The following is a 17,309-nucleotide window of genomic DNA, read 5'->3' on the forward strand; positions in this document are numbered from 1 at the left end:
AAGCATTATATGCTGCGGCTATCAGTAGACAGTAGTTGAGTATTAGTATTTTCTTTATACATTCAGAGAAAATCGCTTTAGCGCTTTGAATTGCTATGGAAATTTTTTTGACTTTTCGGCACTGTTTTGCTGAGATGCGTGCGAAGAACCTTCGTCGGGCAACTCCGAAGTTTCGGGGACCTGCGTTTGTGCGGCTCAGGATTAGTTCAATTGGTAGAAACATCAACACAGGATCGTAGCCACAGCAGAGATATTATTTTGGCTTTTGGTATTGCGTTCGCGATTGATCTGGATTATGCGGGCAAAACCGGACGACCGAACGAGACCATCGGTCGACGTCGATCGTATCTAGGATCTGTGTCTGACCTTGTATGCGAGGAAGATATGTATAAAGTGTGAAGCTGTTTCGTTGCAAACAGATATATTGCGTACAGACCTAATTGTCATTGCTGACAACTAACACGCGACCTTCAATCTTCTTAACAATCTTTTCCCGAATAATGTTTGTATGGGAGCTTCGGTGAGGGCCGCCTGTGGCTTAGTTGGGCCGCCTTGGAGACCTCGTCGCAGTCGCCCGACGGTAAACAGAGTAACCCCACTCGCACCCGTCGATATCAATGCCAGAGCTCGGTCGAACAAGTCAGATGGGCCCCTCGATATTGTCAAAGCTTGCTTTTGACGGATACAAAGTCCTCTTCTTCGTCTCCATCAATTCGTCCACCGAGCGAGTCCCTCGGTTCAGTATTTTTGCACCTACCTTAGTTACTATTTCGAGTGGCCTGCTGTCGTCCATGGCATACAATTACTGCAGCATATCCTCGTCCGACCCTATGAAAGTGCCATCCATTTACAACCACAGGCATTCTTTCTCGGCGATCACTTCACCGCTTCTCTCCCCTCCTGGTCCCGTTGACAAGGACGAGGACGAGGACGGCACTGTCGCGCTTGTTCGAGCGCAAACCGCGGTCGACGGTTACTACAGCTCTAAACTCAGACGCGGCTTCAACGACCTCACTCGTTTCCGATCAGCTGCTAGTGCGGCCACATACAACACCGTCAATTCATTCTTTTTCGAGAATATTGACGAAGATGCATATGCCCCCGACATTGGTCTGCGACGTATGTCATCATGACTTCTAATTTATCTATTGTATGAGGTGACTAACCATTGAAGCGTGGCTTGCTGTTCTTGGTGGCTTCTGCGCTCAGTTCTGTTCGTTTGGATACATGAATGTGATTGGCGTATTCCAAACTTACTACGAGACGCATCAGCTCATTGATCTCTCTCCTTCAACTATTTCATGGATTGGTTCACTGCAGTCTTTTATTCTTGCGTTCAGCGGATTGTTCTGTGGACGAATTTGCGATATGTATGGACCCAGATGGCTCACCGTTCCTGGATGCTTATTACTTACTCTTGGTGTTTGCATGACCGCACTCTGCACCGACTATTATCAATTTGTGCTCGCCCAGGGGGTATGCTCGGCCCTTGGCGCGTCGGCTCTCTTCTATGCCACTACTTCAGCGATCACTGGTTGGTTCTGTAAGCGTCGAGGACTCGCATTTGGTGTGGCTGCCTCCGGCGCATCGCTTGGTGGCATTGCTCTACCATTTGTGTTTGATGCTGTTTCGACTCGAGCATCTTTCGCCCTTGCCGTCTATTGTGTTGCTATACTGCTTTTCGCATTTTCGTTTACAGCAGCCATTGTCACGTCCTCGCGCATCGCCCCAAGCGGTCGTCAGCCTTACCGTTTTTTTCACTTTTATCTTCGCCCCTATCGCGATCCGGTGTTTGTTCTTGTTACACTCTCGCTTACAATCGTGTACTTCGGTCTCTTCGTTCCTTTCGCTTTTGTCGCGTCTCATGCTGTTGCAAACGGTCTCTCGCTAGCATCTGCATTTCACCTCGTCGCCTACCTTAACGCTGGTTCCCTCGCTGGTCGCTTATTCTCCGGAATGCTGTCAGATAAAGCTGGAAAGTTTACCATTTACATTCTCGTTTGCTTCATGTCGGGTCTTGTCGCCTTTCCTTTCTGGTACTTGTCGACAACGACGGCCGGTGTCATTGTCGTCGCTGCTACCTACGGCTTCGCATCCGGTGGTGTTTTGGCGATGTACCCAGCTCTTATCGCTCATATTTCCCCGGTTAGAGAGATCGGAACGCGCGTTGGAGCCGTAAGCGCGACTATCGCCTTCGGTGCACTCGCAGGGTTGCCCATTGCCGGCGCCATTGTCGGCGGCGAGGAGGGTAATGCTGCGAAATACAGCGGCCTGCAGATCTATGCTGGTGTTGTCATGATGGCTGGTTCAGTGATTGCTGTTATTGCAAAGAGCAAAGCTACTGGCGGAAAGATTCTCGCTCGCGAGTAGACAGAGCCAACTTCTATGCAATCGCATTATTGTGCTGCAATTAACCACGCCCAATAAACCTCAAATTTTACAGTCTATCGCCACTGACGCGACAATAGGCATCTCCGAGGTCTAAAATTGCGAATGTTGCTGATTCTAGTTGCTGAATGTTCATTCCAGGCCGCACGTGTGTCTGACGCGAAATTTGGATGCGGATTGTATTCTATTAATCGGTTGTGGGAATTTGTCATTGAATTATGATATAATTGTTTTTGCTTTGGAGTATTTTAGGGAATTCTATTATTGGGATGGAATCCTGACTTGTATCTCGTTCTGAAGCTCGTAGCTGCATCTTAGGCCATTTACCAAGGGTTTTGATAGCATTTGTTTAGAAATCATTCTTTCTTTGTTTGACAGAGTCCGGAAAAGTTAGCAGGGCAATTGGTGTACGGCATGGCCGAGAGATGGAAAGTACTACATAAAATAATATTTACTGCAAATTCAAACCAAATATACAAGGCACACTCCCGTAACTAACAATACAAGAAAACAAAGCCAAATTTTAAGTTCAACCCTAATGATGCAAAAGTTCGTTCTCATACACCCGCCTAATAACCCTTGAGAACTGCTCAAATTTGATCTTTCCAGGTGCCGGTTGCATGGTACCGGTCGCAGCAGCGGCAGCATCTCCTTCATCTTTCCGAACAATGCAGTCCCCCTCAATGACCCATCCAGGCATCTCCTTCTCGACCCACTGATCCACCGCTTCCGTATTAGTGAAGTTCCACCAGCTTAAAGCGGTCTCAATTTTAAAGCTTCGCATGCTAAGAATAACACCTTTGGTTACGCCTTTCCGTATCGCATCCTCGAATCCGGTGACATCAGCAACTAGGTCCGCATACTCTTCATCGACATCGGAGGAGAGAATGCGCCAGAACGCCGGGAAGGCCTCAAGTTCGAGGAGGGAGTTGAGATACGTCAACCGATGGACTGAATTTGACAGCTGATCATCGGTATCGGCCTTTGGTGGTAGTGGTATTGTGCTTGGTGCGGAGGCTGTGCTATATTGGTGGAGGAGCGACGGAGGAAGAAGGTGGAGAGCCAGCGTGAAGTCCGGCTGGGGAAACACTGTCAGCGACTTGGCAAGGACATTGAGGACTGTCTCATCTCTCATGAGTTCTGGATTGAACTGGTATCTGCACACAACTAATTAGCCGTCGGATCACAGATCAATTGCTGTTATCTGCAGAGGCAAGAACGAAAGGAGTTCGAGTCAGGTAGAGCTAATAACACTGCCATCGACGGTATTCCGTCTACACTAATACATGCTAATATAATTCATTTATTCTCATCATAAGAACCCCTTTCACTCATCTGCCTCAGTATTTGTACAAATAGAATAATCACGTACAATTTCAGCAGGGCCAGGTTCGCCATGAGATCATAAGATCCAGTCGCGCATTGCGTCGCGACATATTCTTGTAGAACAGTGGTAGTTTCTGGATTGTATCGCGAGAGGGTAGTGAGGATTTCCTCAATCTCTTGAGGCCGGGATGATGGCGTAAGTGCTGATGATGGCATTTTTTGTGTTTGGTAAATATGAGGTAACCAGCCTGGAACAGCGGAGCAGAATTTTTTCGAGAGAGAGTCGACGCTCTGGATTAGGGTTGGGTTGTGCGTAACTGCTAACATGGGCTCTCGTGAGAATATTGGCACCGAAGCAGACTCGAATCACCTTAAATTCGGTATTGCGTATCAGAATCAGCTGTTTGGACTGGGAATTTGGGGTACTGGGACTAAATATTGGGTATGTATTTATGATTTGCCAGGTCTACAAACTGGAGTCTAGTGATATCGATACATTTGGAAGCTCCGCTCTCTAGAGGATCAGCGTGCGTTGAGTGCTTACTATCATTCCAGTTTCTATACCCATACATTATTAATTGTACTTCATTATTTGCTATTGAAATTATAATCGCATATTATATACGATCGTTTGAAATAGGCCCCGAAAAGACAGAGATCGGTACCTCTCTAGAAAATCTAGAAAATCAGAGGTTCCTTTATTCACGCCATCCAGTATGACGGATGGTGCTCTATCATATGCTGAGCCTATCTCAAGCGACAATGACTCAGGACTTCCTGGATATATTTCGCCGGTTGATGATAACGAGGAAGAGGCTACACAGGACGTAGCTGCGGAATACGGATTTGTCCCTGCTCCAGAGACCGAATCGAATGGCGCAAAGATGGATCTGATAGATAAACTACTACCACCAGTATCACAAATAGCAGATCAGGCGAGTGCAGCTAGTATAGCGGAGCCCGAACTTGAGCCTGAAGAGGAAGATGACGACGAGGAGGAATCCTCTTCTGACGACGAAACGGCGTCGACGACAAGTACCGCATCCACGCCTTCCGTGGCAGATCTTGAGCCTATGCCAGTTGTTACTTCGCGTCGAAAACGGCTTCCGAAAGATACTATTGGACATCTTGAAGACAGAATTGCGCATGATGGAATACGTGCACCATTGGCATTGTATAACGAATTGATAGCTGAGTACGTCAAGCGTGGAAAAATTGATCCTGCGCGAGATGCTTATGGAAGGTTATTGAAACTGTACCCAACGGTGGCCTCACAATGGATTGCGTACGCGGAGATGGAGCAAAGTGCTGGGGAGTTCGAGAAGGCGGAGGAAGTCTATCGTCGAGCAGTTGAAGCCGTCACTAGTTTATCGATCTGGGAACACTACCTTACCTACGTTCGGAGGCGAAATAATGTCATTACCGATGGCGAAGTGGCACGTCGAACAATCATTCAGGCATTTCAGGTAGTTGTCAGCAAAGTCGGAATTGATGTTCGATCAGGGAAAATATGGAAAGACTACATCGACTTCATCAAAAGCAGTCCAGATGGCCAGTCGACTTGGGAAACACAGCAGAAAATGGACCTGCTTAGGAAGGTGTTCCAGAGGGTGATTTGCATTCCAGTGGAGAACTTGGAGAACCTCTGGCAAGATTATAATTTATTTGAAAATTCGTTGAATAAGACTACGGTATGTCAGAGCTATTGTGTGGATTAATGTTGATGTTAATGGCTCGTGCTCACTGTGTATCTTTAGGCTCGCAAGTTTTTAGCTGACAGAGCGCCTGCGTATATGAAGGCACGATCTTGTCTAAAGGAACTCCAACAGACTTCTGCCGCACTTGATCGTAATTTAATTCCAGTTAGACCGCGATGGCGAGAATCTGAACTTGCTCAACTGGGTCTGTGGAATAAGTGGATTTCATGGGAACTAAACGATCCGCTCGGATTCGCTACAGAAGATGGGAAAGGAGGAATATTAGGCGGAAAAGAGCAATTAGTCGAGCGTGTTTTGTATGCCTATCGACAGGCGTTACAGCCTCTTCGCTTCTACCCCCAGATATGGTTTGATGTCTCAGAATATTGTGCATCGATGGATATGCCAGATCTCCAGCTCTCGTTTTTACGCGATGGTGTAGCTGCTAATCCTGGAAGTAGTTTACTACATTTCAGACTAGCAGAAGTTTATGAACTCGCTAAAAAGCGCGAGGATGCCAAGAAGACTTACCAGAATCTTGCTGCCAGCATCATAAAAGAAATTAAGATGGCAGAGGAAATTTATGAGGACAAGAAGAATGCGCTACAAAGTCGTGAAGAAACCAAGAGTATTTATTCCGCTTCAGACGACAAGACCAAGGATGAGGATGGCGATGAGCAGGTGGTGGATAAGAAGAGGGATCATGATCTTGAGCTCAAGATAAAGAAAGTCGAGGAAAAGAGCCAAGAGCGAATTTCCGACCTATCGAAGGATCTCACCTTATGCAACACCATGTATATGCGTGCCATGAAGAGAATGGAGGGTCTCAAAGCTGCCCGTCAAGTGTTTAGTGAAGCTAGAAAGCTACCATATTCTACACATCATATTTTCGTCGCATCCGCGCTTATGGAATATTATCATAACAAAGGCCCCGAAATCGCGAGCAAAATTTTTGAAATTGGGTTGCGACGGTTTGGAGACACAGTTGCGTTCGTCGAACAATACCTTGATTTCCTTATTATGACCAATGATGACACGAACGCTCGTGCATTGTTTGAACGTACGGCGTCGAGACTCTCTGCCAAGGATGCTCGGCCACTCTTTCGAAAGTTTTATGCGTATGAAGCGGCGTATGGTAGCGAACTGTCAGCAGTTGCAAAACTTGATATTCGTATGTCGGAGCTCTTCCCCGACGCAAATCCTATTGCTCGGTTTGCAACTCGGTATACGTTAGGAGGACATAGTGTCATCGGCGAGCGAGAGGTAGCGCCACCTCAATACAAGGAAATTTTAAAGGAAGAGCAGGGCTTTTCCAACGCCTCCTTAATTGCCGAGGAAGATGTTGAAGAAGATATTGTTGTACCAGTGCCAGTACCGTCTTTGGAGCCAGTAAAGGCTACAGCTAAATCGAAGCGTGTTCAGAAACGTGTTAGAGAAGAGCCAAAGCCGGAGTCGCGCAAGCGGAATCGAAAGAAAGAGAAGGAAAAGTCAGAACCGCGAGTGAACTATTCTAGTGCTCAGCAACGGGACCCATTTAGTGGCTACACTAATACTCTTCCGGACGGGGTTATGAGACTCTTGAGTTTACTTCCGCCGGCATCGTCTTACAAGGCTGTGCTATTTGATCCGGATGCATTAGTAAGTCTTATTGATCGTACGCGCATTCCCGCCGTGCCTCCACCAAACGCGAATCTCTCCAGGTTTAAGCTGGGTTGATAGATCAGAAACGATGGATAATTATGTAGGATATTGTTGTGGACTTGTATATTTGGATGGGACTATGCTGTACACCGGTAATGGTAACTATATTGGATATTTGAAGTAAGACACCCATAACTAAGTTCACAAGTCGTATTATAAGAATGAAGTTAAATTGGCCCCAGCATGACTACAGGTACAGTTGCGGCAATCTCGTGCAAATTGCAAGCGCAGTTTGGACAGTACGGTCACAATTTCACGTGCTTGTGCACTCGTTGATGAAACTTCGGAGTTAGCTCCAAATTATGTGATAATATTTTCATGAGCTCGAGCCTTATTAAGTTGCAAGATTTTTTCTATTAGATCCTAAATCAAATCAATTCTTCGATACGCTGAAACTTCTTTTTTAAACCTGACATCGAAAGTTAGGGGTTTTCGGAATATAGTTCCTGCGGTCGTACCCATCAGGGTTAGGACTTAGGATGTCTTTAAATTTGCGTGTCTTCGTTTGGAGCTCTCTTTTTTTTTTTTTTTTTTCCCCGACACAAATGCTCCCTTCTATTCACTGCGTCGTTTCAAAGGAATTTTTTTTTGGTATAAGCGAACGGAGGGGAAAAGAATGGGTAGAACGATAAGTTCTTTTACGAATTCGAAGCAAGTTGTTACCTCATACCGTACTTTCTCATTCTTGTCTGAAGATGATCGTGCGGTAACAAATTTGCTGGACATTTCCTAATTGATGAGTATCATTTGTGTTGTCGATAGATAGAAAGTACAGTATGTTTATCCTTCTAATACAGATACAAGAATTGCACGATTATGACGCCGTTGAATAAAGACGACAAAAACACGAGAAACAACAATAATGCGACGACCAACAATACAAGAACAAAACACGCAATTAATACCACCGAAAATAGCACCCAAACCCAATATATTCTGATTTTACTTCTCAATTTAATGACTATCTACATCGTCGTCAACGTCATCAGCATCATTTAATCTTGCTGAACGTCTTAGACTTCCACTCGTAGCCTTGGTTTCATTGGTCATCGGCGCCGCGAATGACCGCACAAATGCTCCTGATAGTGGACCTAGAGTTCCAAATGTTCCTGTAGTCCGTGACCGAGCTTTAGATAACGCACCCTTCAACTCGTCATTTTCGCGCAGTGCTTCAGCTAATCTCTGCCGCGCTCCATCGCGATCACGTATCCTAGCTTCTCGTTCTGCCTTGAGCCGTTGTTCAAGCTCTTGCAGTCGAATCATCCATTTATCGGTAGAAGCTGACGCTGACATTGACCCCGTAGATAAACCTAGCAAATGTTCAATGCCACCATTAAGCGAACTTTTGCTAGAAAGCGTACTCGCTTGCAGCTGAGAATTCTTGCCGTTTACGGTACCATTGGCCAGCTGTTGCAGTACATTATTCCGATCCTGCGCATCAGATAATTTCTTCTCTAATCCAGCAATTGTGGCATCATACTCTGCAACCTTTTGAGTCCATGCTGCACGAGCATCTGTTCTTGCTTCATTCTCTCGCTGCAAATTTTCAAGCTGTTTTTCGAGATCGACCATGGCATTTTCATATTCCTGAATTCGCATATCGATTTGTTCTCGTGCCGCGACCGCTGTCTTGGCTCCTTGAAGCTGTTTTCGTAAGTCGGCAGATGTGGCCTCGGATTCCTGCGCCTGCTGGCGAAGGTCGTTGTATCGTGCTCTTTCTCGAGCTTTATCATCTTGTAATTCTTGAATTTGCTTACGCAGGTCTCGACTGGCAGCTTCAGCATCGTGCGCTCGACGCCGCAAATCATTCAATCGCTCCCGCTCCCGCACATTGTCGTCCTGAGAAGCACGTAGCTGAGTCTCCATATCAGCCTTAGTCTCATTAAGCTGTGCGCGTAACCTCTCAGCAATCCGTTCATGCTCAGCAACCTTGTCCCGGTACTCCTTGATCTCATTCTTTAGACCTTCTGACTCGCGTTCAAAAGCCGTAACAAGGCGCGTGAATGAATCGATCTCAGCATGCAACTTCGTAAATTCCATATCCTTAGCCTTAACCAAATCCGATAGTCGGGTCAATTCAGCATCAGCTTCGGTGCTCAGAACTTCGTAGTCCTCCTGCCATGTCACGATTTCTTCTTCCCGAGCAGCTGCTTCTTTTAAAAGCTGAGAGACATCGGCTTGCAGAGACCCCTTATCTTCTGTGAGTGTCTGTACTGTGGATTGCAGGTCCTCGATTACATCCTGCAGGTCAGCATTCTCCTTGTTCAGAATATCGACCTGCGATTTGCGTTCGCGAGCAATAAATTTTACTTCGGAGACTTTGTCACGCAGGTCAGATATAACGGCTTCGTAGTCCTCAGTTTCGGCGGCGACAGATCGGCGAGAAGACGTAGCTGACGACGATGAGCGTCGCAATGACCTTTTAAGGTCTTCAAGCTCGTGATAGAGTCTTTCTTTTTCAAGATTACTGGCGTCAGTCAGTGTGGCCTGAGTGCCAAGTTCCCGTCGGAGATCACGATTGTCCTATAAAATTAGGTTATGGTCTCGGTATTCAGATATATATTAAAACGTACCTGTCGCAATTTGTTCAGTTCTGCTGACGTCTCACGGTCACTACTGCCCATGGTAGATGCACTTCGACGAACTTTCAGAAGCTCATTCCGCAAGTCAATGACATCCTTCTGAGCAATATCTCTAGCCAGCTGCTCCTTTTCCAGGAACCGTTTCAGTGTAGCCTTTGATACGTTAGTATATCGCATAATTTTAAAGTCATGCAAACGCACAATTTCCTCCTCCAAAATCTCATCTTTCTGATTGCGTTGCCACTGCTGGAGTTCAACCTTATACTGTGCCTCGTTTTCTTGAAATTCTTGAACCCTATCCCGCGTCGCCTCCAGCTCAACTTTCAAGTCTTCGACTAGATTCATATAATTCTCCAGCTCAGCTCGTAAATCCTCGATCTCTTCGCGATTCTCTGCCTCAACCTCGGCGACCCGTTCGTCCTTCTCCTGGTCGGCAGCTCGCTCGGTCTCAGCCTTCCTTAACCGAGCTTCAAGGTCAACGATTTTGCGATTCAGCTTTTTGATTTCAATGTTGAGACCAACATTAATACTCTTGAACTCAACATTTTCATTGCGTAAATCCCGGACACTATCCTCTGATCTTTTATCTAGTTCCTCCTGTAGAATGTAAATTTTTAGCTGGTAACCCCAATTATCCTTCTGCAGTTTATCAATTAACGCGGACTGCTCTCTCAGCGTCAGTTTACTGGCCACAGTATTCGGTGCCGTCGGTTTCGATGCCGTTGAGGGTGGCACTAGGCGAGATGTCGATGTCGCATTTGTGTTCGAATTCTGTGTTGTAGAACTTGTAATAGATGTGCCTGTTGCTGACCGTCGTGACCTTTGAGAATGTCGTAAAGCGAAATTCTTAACAGCTGAATCGGAGACCGTAATATTCTTCACGCGCGAGGCAATTGCTGTTTCCGTGGGATCGGGGACACGAGAGCGGAGCTGTTTCTGGCGGCGAGTATTGGATGTGGACTTGGACGGCTTTGGTGTTTCATCGCCATTTGGCATAGTTTGTTGTTGCGTAGCTGACTTTTTGAGCAGTGGAGATGCATCAAACCCGTCCTCGTCCTCCTCCTCAGTGACGTCTTGTAATGCTTCATCAGCCCCGCTTAGGCCGCTAGCTGTTTCTAACTCCAGGTCATGGGTATCAGGCAATGGTGGCGATGGCGACGGAGAAATTTGTGGTGATGATAACAACTCGTCCGTTTTAGCAGCTTGTGAAGTCGCATGTACAAGAGTAGGTGATGGAGATGGAGCCTGTTCTATGAGCGATCCTGCAAACGATGGCTCGACCGACGGTAATGATATATTGATTTCCGACGTTGAAACAGAATTGCGCCGCGCATTGGGAGGGCTGGCGTCTGGTTCAGCTTCTCGGTGGTATTCGTCGTCGTACCGCAAGTCCTCATATTCCTGCTCACTTTCATCATAGGGCTCTTCCCTCTCCACATCATACTCATACTCCTCCTGCCCAATATCATTTCCAGAGGCTGAGTATTCTGGTACACTGCCAATCCTAGACTGATCAATAAGCTGGACCTGCACCTCATGAAGCCCCTCAGCTGGCGACCCATGCCCTGAACTGCGAATACTAATCCGACTCAAGCTCGCAGCGACGTCGTAAACGCCATCAGTGTCAACCGACGACATAACGTCCGGTGTGTGCGCCAGCGCCAGGTAGTTGCTACTGGCCGACAGATCCTGCTGCTTATCACCAGGAGGCGAGTAGGGTGGTGCCGGAAGCGACGAGTCGTCTGCGGTTGGAGTTGTGGATAACGGCGGCCGGGATGAACTTTGCGGTGACAGTCGACGCGCGATTGCGTATTCTTCCATAGCCGGGATAAAGAGTTGCGATCAAATTCTGTAAGTCAATCGATCGGTTAGAAGAGGTCGCGAATGAAGTGAACGCTGTCGCACGTGGAAAAATTCAAAACATTTAAGACTGACATTAAAGGTTGATCTGACACTCAGAGATGGATCCGCATTGGACGACCAGAATAGTCACTGTTGTCATTGCCTAATACCCCTGTAATTATCAGGACGAGAGAATATCGGAATGGGTATAGGTACCGGCAAGATGATTGTGTGTGCAATTCGAGACGTTCCTGACGTCGAGGAAGGATTGTTTTGTTTACGCGGGTGCCGCCGCAAATCGTCACACTATAGCGCACATGATCGTACAAAACACTTAAAAGGCTGTGATGAACTTGCTTTAAAGCGAACAATAGCCATGTCCTGAAAGTAACTTAACAATGAATATAGAGATTACTCAATTGAGTTTACTCATTAACATTATATCTGTCTTCTCCACCATTAGAAAATTCTTTCGAAGTGACCATCCGACCTTCATAACACGTCCGCACCATCATGCCTTGCAACCTTGCTTGTTTCGAACCGTCACACAGTAGGACCGCGAAGAAAGTGCTGACGCGCGTGCCGATATCGCTAGATGCGAAATCTGCGCGCAGCATGCTGGACCGAGAGAAGCGAAGTTACCGGAATCAAGCCATAAATGACCGAGTACAAAATAAGCGGCGCTAATTTGTCGATGGAATTCACATTACCAGTGTGAGAATGCCAGCAGTGGAGATTCCAATGGTGTTGACATTATACCGACAGGCATGGTGAGCAATATGTCCAATGACAATAAGCGAAATCAGGATGGAAACAAGATAAGTCGCCATGTCCTCCATGATGCTATAATGGCGCCGGGTAGTTGTCAAGAAATCAAAGGAAATGAATAGACCCCAAAATGGCAGTGTTGCCGTGACCACCAGGACAAGGTAATGAATATCGGTAAATGGTTCGTGTAGTCATGGGCGTGATTTTTTGGAATCCTTTGTGTGCTGCATTGGACGTAATAGTAATATTAACAATTACAATGGAACCGAGAATTAGGTACGCGCATTGCTCGCATGGTCCGACCGTATGAAATATTTTGCGACAGTTTTCTGAGCATAATCGGGAAATCGAACCACTGAGACCTATCCCCGACATATATCCCGGACATATCCTAAGAGTACTAACCAGTTCGGAAGAGCTTAGCTACTAGACCCATAGCCAGTCCCCTTTTCCGGTGAAAACGTGTCGCTACAGCAGCGAGGACGGTGACAAAATAAAGCGGCAGCAGTGGCGCAATAATTCATTGGCATACCAGAACCTCCAAATAATAGGCGTCATCGTGAGTCCAAGGTCTTCAAGCACGGTGCCGATGATGTAGGAAATATCGACATCCGACCGCATCGAATAATAGGCCATCAAACTATAGTCCCGTTATCCTGACTGGTAAACGTTGTTGTCAAAGGCAATACCGGAAACGAATATAAAGAATAGCTGCAATGATGCGATCCAGCCCGATTGTAGATGTAGGTAGATATTTCAACTGCTGACTCTCATAGTAATCCTGGAACACAGATCGCATTTGCCCACCAGAAAGAGCAAAACATGGAAAAGAAACCGGCGAGGACCGTCAACCAGGCGGTTAGTCCATGTCCATGGGAAGTTTCTCGAGATGGATTTGTGCAGCTGGCAATATCGGCCAGTGGAGGAGTGCGGCATCTAATTTGATTGGGCCGATTCAAAGTACAGTATTATGCAAGTACTTTCTACAAAACTCGAAAGCTCAGAAATCAGATAGTCAAAAAGCTAATACGAGTTGGTCCATCCTGTTAAAAGTGGCCCTATATGACCAGATGGACTAACCGGACCTACCACTGCTACCGAGCATATCAACAGGAATTTCAGCCAACTCCCCATGTTTACGTCGGACCGAGGGCCGAATGCTGTCCGGAAAAGTACAAGTGTCCATCTTCAGATATTGGGACAGCCGCACACTATCAGATCCGCGGAGTAAGGGTCCCTTCAGATAACTCTTTCCGCACAATAATTTGAGTTTAATTTTTTGTCGATTGACAACTTGACTGGCATCAATCCAAAACCTACTAAGAATTTATGATTTAAGATCACCGTCGAAACCATTCTTCCAATATGATTGATTTCCAGTGGCAGATGGCTGTCAGGTTTGACAATCCAATTCTCATCGATTATGGTAAACCTCCGAATCGTGTCATAGGCATAAGTCTAACTTTCACATACAGATTCAATTTATTGATTATCTTTCGTAACGTGTTTACATTACATGTACAGCACAAGATCTACCCCTCATATTTTAATCGTATTCAAATAATAATCTCGCCTAAAATTTAGGCGTATCATACAATCCCTCAGGATCCTTTCCATTTTCAAATACATAATCCTGGTGTTTGCGTCTCGCGTGCTCAAACTCAGATATTAGCAAATGGCTCTGGATCTGGACATTCGGGTTGCATCTTGCGGCGCCCTCGATGGCATGCACGGCAACGGACCATCGGTCAGTCTTGTTGAGGACCATCATAGACAGAGTGGTGGTAGTCGTACCTTCCTCATCGTATCCAGCGATTGTAACTCTGTCAAGATTTGGACGGCCGAATAAAAGACCCTTGAGTTCTGTTGGATAGCCGTGGTAGTTGAAGTGGATTGGTTTGTCGTCGGTGAAGAGCGAAGCAAATCCTTCGTCGGACAGAGCGTGAGGATGTGCTCGATCAGGTTGAAGGATCATAAGGTCAGTAACATTCACAACACGCACACGTAAGTGAGGCATCTTCTTCTTCAACAGTGCAGCTGCGGCAATGACCTCAAAAGTGACCTCTACACCGATACCAACAAGGACAACATCTGGGTCCAATCCACCGTCGGTGGAAGCAAACCTCCAAACAGAAGCGCCGGCAACACAGTGAGCCTCGGCTTCTTCGGCGGTGAGGTAGATGGGAGTAGGAGCCTTCGAACCGACCATCAAGTTAACATAATTCTTACTTCTCAAGCAGTGCTGGACCGTGGAAAGAAAACAATTGGCATCAGGAGGAAGGTAGATTCTCGCAGTCTCGGCCTTGACCTTGATAACCGTGCCAATAAATGCTGGGTTCTGGTGCGAGAAACCATTGTGCTCCTGACGAGTCCAGGTCGATGTCTCAATGTAGTTGAGCGAGGCAATATCACGACGCCACTTAGTCTCCTTTGCCATCTTCATGAACTTGGCGTATTGGACCATCATGGTCGCAATGATACCCAAAAAGGACTCATAGGACGGAAACACTCCAACACGTCCAGTCAAGGTATAGCCTTGCATCCAACCCTGACAACAGTGTTCCGACAAAACCTCCGTGACACGACCACCTTTGGACCGAGTCAGAGGATCCGACTGGAAGTCACGATTGGTGTGATTGAAAACGGCGTCAAGTTTATTGGAAACAAGCTCGTCGGGCGAGAAAATTCGGACAGTCTTAGGGTTGTTGACCAGTACATCATCGAGGTATTCACCAACGGCTTTCATGGCAGAGTACTGTGATCCTTTCTCCTTAGCAATAGGTTTCCAGTCCGGTAGCACAAGCGGTTCATAGCCGTTGAAGGTCTCTCTGACCTGGCCCATACGCTTGGAGCGCTCCTTGGGGACTAAGCTGAGAATTTCAGGGATGGGCTGCCCATCTGCAGTAAGTAGTTTGTCAACACCGTATGACGACAACCAGTCCTTCAAAAGCCTAAACTGTTTTGGGTTGGTCTTCGCTTCAGGAAGAGGTACCTGATGGGAATGGAAGGAGCCCTCGATAGGCTCGTCATTGAGGGACTTTGGACCAGAGAAACCTTTTGGCGTTCGGAGAACGATCATGGGCCATCTGGGTTTGACAATTGGCTTTCCAGATCGAGCAGCAGTCTGGATCCTTTTAATTTGTGCAAGAGCCCAGTCCATCGAGGCGGCAAGATCATCGTCCATGTCCTTGAGATCCTCAACAATCCTGACCTGATAGCCGTAGCCAGAGAAGAGAGCAATGAGCTCCTTGTCGTCGCTAGTACCGGGAATAGTTCTCTCGGAGATCTTGAAACCATTGGCGTGGAGAATGGGGATAACTGCTCCAGACTCGGCGGGGTCAATGAACTTGTGCGAGTTCCAAGCGCTGGATATCAGTTAGTATTCAACGTTCAGATCGAGAGAAGATCACAACGGATCTTACGCGGCAAGAGGTCCAGACTCGGACTCACCATCACCAATAATGCAGGTGACAATCAAATCAGGTTTATCCATAATTGCGCCATAGGCAACGGCAAGCGAGTAGCCGAGCTCTCCACCTTCATGAATCGAACCGGGAACCTCAGCGTTAACGTGTGAAGGAAAGCCACCTGGCCAGGAGAAGCTTTTGATGAGCTTCGCAAGCCCCTTCTTGCTGCGAGGGTACTCAGGGAGAAAGGCGTCTAGTGAGTCCTCAATCCAGAGATCGGCAAGAATGGCAGGAGCACCGTGGCCGGGACCGACGACATAGATCATGTTGAGATCGTTCTTGACGATCAGACGATTGCAGTGGGCATAAACGATAGTAAGACCGGGACAAGTGCCCCAGTGACCTCGGAGGCGGTTAGCAATTGTGAGAACTTGAGAAGAATGTAACCGATCACCATACCGAGCAGACGGAACTTGATGTCATCCTGTGATAATTCACGTTCGAGAAGAGCGTTGGACTTAAGAAAGATCATGGAAGCGGCAATGTAGTCGGCGAGCTGTTGGAACTTGACCAGGGCACAACGCTCTTCTGAGGAGAGGTAGTCCTTGAAGTTGATCTTGACACCGAGATCCTGCACATAATCAGGAAGCAACGATGGGTCGGGAGGAGGGTTCGCTATCTCTTTGAGATGAAGGACCGAGGAGGTAGTGGTAGTGGTAGTGGTAGACATCTCGTGTGGGTGCACAAATTGGATCTTCTAGGTAGATTAGGTACTCTTTGTTGTAGCAGACGCTATAGCGAGCTGGAAGAAGAGTGGCAATGACGGCCCAAGGCATGACTTTATATATCATATTTGCTGAATAGAGGGACGTTACGCGGGTTGATCGTGATTCTCATGCGTCCCTGGACCCTTGACCACTGCCATACGGAGCAAGGATCGAACGCCAATCGAAACTTACTTTCGGTACTTCCTGTGGCTGGTGCGTTGTGCCCCGGTACCAGGGGGAGAAGCGAGAGCTCACCAGCCTCGAGCGGCTTAGGTTTGAGTATTTGGATGACGTCATTGCTTCGACATTCCAAACGATCGCACTTGCCTAATCGAAAAGTAATTCAAAAAGCAATCTCATAGCGGGAACTCATGCGACGCGATTGTCACGCTATTCCTGCTTCAGTTAAGTAAAACAGAGCCTGTGAGATATAGTTCACCGAATAATTGGGTTTCTAGAGTCTCCATATTCCGTCCTTTCCGTCATTGACATTTGCTGCTTTCTATCTTCCCAGGTTGTTCCACCCGGGCGCACGGTAACAAGTTGTTAAGGTCTTGCGCAAAATCGTGCAGAGACTCAATTATGTTACGTCGGCTTCCCCATTTTTCGATTTTGTGAACCTGGCGAGGCTATGCAGAAATCGTCCGGTAGACGCAACGCTGTGAGGTGCAATTGACGTGACCAGCAGCGTAAAGTGTTGAAGATTGTCACCCATTTTCCTTTCATCTCACTCAAAAATCCAGTTTCCGCGCTTACTTCATAATTTACTAAATCATGAGAACTACAGACGCATTTCGAGTCCATGATATGAGCGTAAAGTGGAGAACGACA

General features: G+C 46.9%; 5 protein-coding genes across 5 annotated transcripts; 2 read left to right on the top strand and 3 right to left on the bottom strand.

Annotated features, from left to right (window-relative positions):
• The first annotated feature begins 183 nt into the window (after window positions 1–183).
• V1513DRAFT_484463 (major facilitator superfamily domain-containing protein) lies at window positions 184–2,859 on the top strand. Its single transcript, XM_066900447.1, has 2 exons — window positions 184–1,119; window positions 1,175–2,859. The coding sequence occupies exons 1-2, from the start codon at window positions 618–620 to the stop codon at window positions 2,368–2,370; spliced, it is 1,698 nt and encodes a 565-aa protein (XP_066754031.1). The 5' UTR covers window positions 184–617; the 3' UTR covers window positions 2,371–2,859.
• Window positions 2,829–3,953, bottom strand: V1513DRAFT_443256 (armadillo-type protein). The gene is made up of 2 exons (XM_066897782.1): window positions 3,761–3,953; window positions 2,829–3,545 (listed from the first exon to the last, which is right to left on the bottom strand). The coding sequence occupies exons 1-2, from the start codon at window positions 3,928–3,930 to the stop codon at window positions 2,924–2,926; spliced, it is 792 nt and encodes a 263-aa protein (XP_066754032.1). The 5' UTR covers window positions 3,931–3,953; the 3' UTR covers window positions 2,829–2,923.
• A 62-nt stretch (window positions 3,954–4,015) lies between these two features.
• On the top strand, window positions 4,016–7,625 carry V1513DRAFT_443260 (uncharacterized protein). The gene is made up of 3 exons (XM_066897783.1): window positions 4,016–4,156; window positions 4,270–5,405; window positions 5,472–7,625. The coding sequence occupies exons 2-3, from the start codon at window positions 4,431–4,433 to the stop codon at window positions 7,125–7,127; spliced, it is 2,631 nt and encodes an 876-aa protein (XP_066754033.1). The 5' UTR covers window positions 4,016–4,156; window positions 4,270–4,430; the 3' UTR covers window positions 7,128–7,625.
• Window positions 7,626–7,863: 238 nt separating this feature from the next.
• On the bottom strand, window positions 7,864–11,860 carry V1513DRAFT_443262 (uncharacterized protein). Its single transcript, XM_066897784.1, has 3 exons — window positions 9,896–11,860; window positions 9,686–9,847; window positions 7,864–9,635 (listed from the first exon to the last, which is right to left on the bottom strand). Exons 1-3 carry the CDS (start codon window positions 11,513–11,515, stop codon window positions 8,067–8,069), a joined length of 3,351 nt encoding a protein of 1,116 aa, XP_066754034.1. The 5' UTR covers window positions 11,516–11,860; the 3' UTR covers window positions 7,864–8,066.
• Window positions 11,861–13,774: 1,914 nt separating this feature from the next.
• Window positions 13,775–16,657, bottom strand: V1513DRAFT_443271 (XFP N-terminal domain-containing protein). Its single transcript, XM_066897785.1, has 3 exons — window positions 16,171–16,657; window positions 15,727–16,114; window positions 13,775–15,669 (listed from the first exon to the last, which is right to left on the bottom strand). The coding sequence occupies exons 1-3, from the start codon at window positions 16,439–16,441 to the stop codon at window positions 13,878–13,880; spliced, it is 2,451 nt and encodes an 816-aa protein (XP_066754035.1). The 5' UTR covers window positions 16,442–16,657; the 3' UTR covers window positions 13,775–13,877.
• Between the last annotated feature and the right edge of the window lie 652 nt (window positions 16,658–17,309).

Source organism: Lipomyces chichibuensis, assembly GCF_038497645.1.
Source record: "Lipomyces chichibuensis strain CBS 12929 unplaced genomic scaffold V1513scaffold_12, whole genome shotgun sequence".
NCBI classification, from domain to species: domain Eukaryota; kingdom Fungi; phylum Ascomycota; class Lipomycetes; order Lipomycetales; family Lipomycetaceae; genus Lipomyces; species Lipomyces chichibuensis.

What these genes read in the sequence shown, in the direction of transcription:
- V1513DRAFT_484463 (XM_066900447.1), top strand. Translation starts at nt 618, where the DNA reads ATGCCAGAGCTCGGTCGAACAAGTCAGATGGGCCCCTCGATATTGTCA. An exon ending in CCCCGACATTGGTCTGCGAC is followed by an intron (nt 1,120 to 1,174) that starts GTATGTCATCAT and finishes TAACCATTGAAG; the next exon opens with CGTGGCTTGCTGTTCTTGGT.
- V1513DRAFT_443256 (XM_066897782.1), bottom strand. Translation starts at nt 3,930, where the DNA reads ATGCCATCATCAGCACTTACGCCATCATCCCGGCCTCAAGAGATTGAG. An exon ending in AACCTGGCCCTGCTGAAATT is followed by an intron (nt 3,546 to 3,760) that starts GTACGTGATTAT and finishes AGTTGTGTGCAG; the next exon opens with ATACCAGTTCAATCCAGAAC.
- V1513DRAFT_443260 (XM_066897783.1), top strand. Translation starts at nt 4,431, where the DNA reads ATGACGGATGGTGCTCTATCATATGCTGAGCCTATCTCAAGCGACAAT. An exon ending in ATTCGTTGAATAAGACTACG is followed by an intron (nt 5,406 to 5,471) that starts GTATGTCAGAGC and finishes GTGTATCTTTAG; the next exon opens with GCTCGCAAGTTTTTAGCTGA.
- V1513DRAFT_443262 (XM_066897784.1), bottom strand. Translation starts at nt 11,515, where the DNA reads ATGGAAGAATACGCAATCGCGCGTCGACTGTCACCGCAAAGTTCATCC. An exon ending in AGATTTTGGAGGAGGAAATT is followed by an intron (nt 9,848 to 9,895) that starts GTGCGTTTGCAT and finishes AACGTATCAAAG; the next exon opens with GCTACACTGAAACGGTTCCT. An exon ending in AACTGAACAAATTGCGACAG is followed by an intron (nt 9,636 to 9,685) that starts GTACGTTTTAAT and finishes CTAATTTTATAG; the next exon opens with GACAATCGTGATCTCCGACG.
- V1513DRAFT_443271 (XM_066897785.1), bottom strand. Translation starts at nt 16,441, where the DNA reads ATGTCTACCACTACCACTACCACTACCTCCTCGGTCCTTCATCTCAAA. An exon ending in CATCAAGTTCCGTCTGCTCG is followed by an intron (nt 16,115 to 16,170) that starts GTATGGTGATCG and finishes ACCGCCTCCGAG; the next exon opens with GTCACTGGGGCACTTGTCCC. An exon ending in GAGTCTGGACCTCTTGCCGC is followed by an intron (nt 15,670 to 15,726) that starts GTAAGATCCGTT and finishes ACTGATATCCAG; the next exon opens with CGCTTGGAACTCGCACAAGT.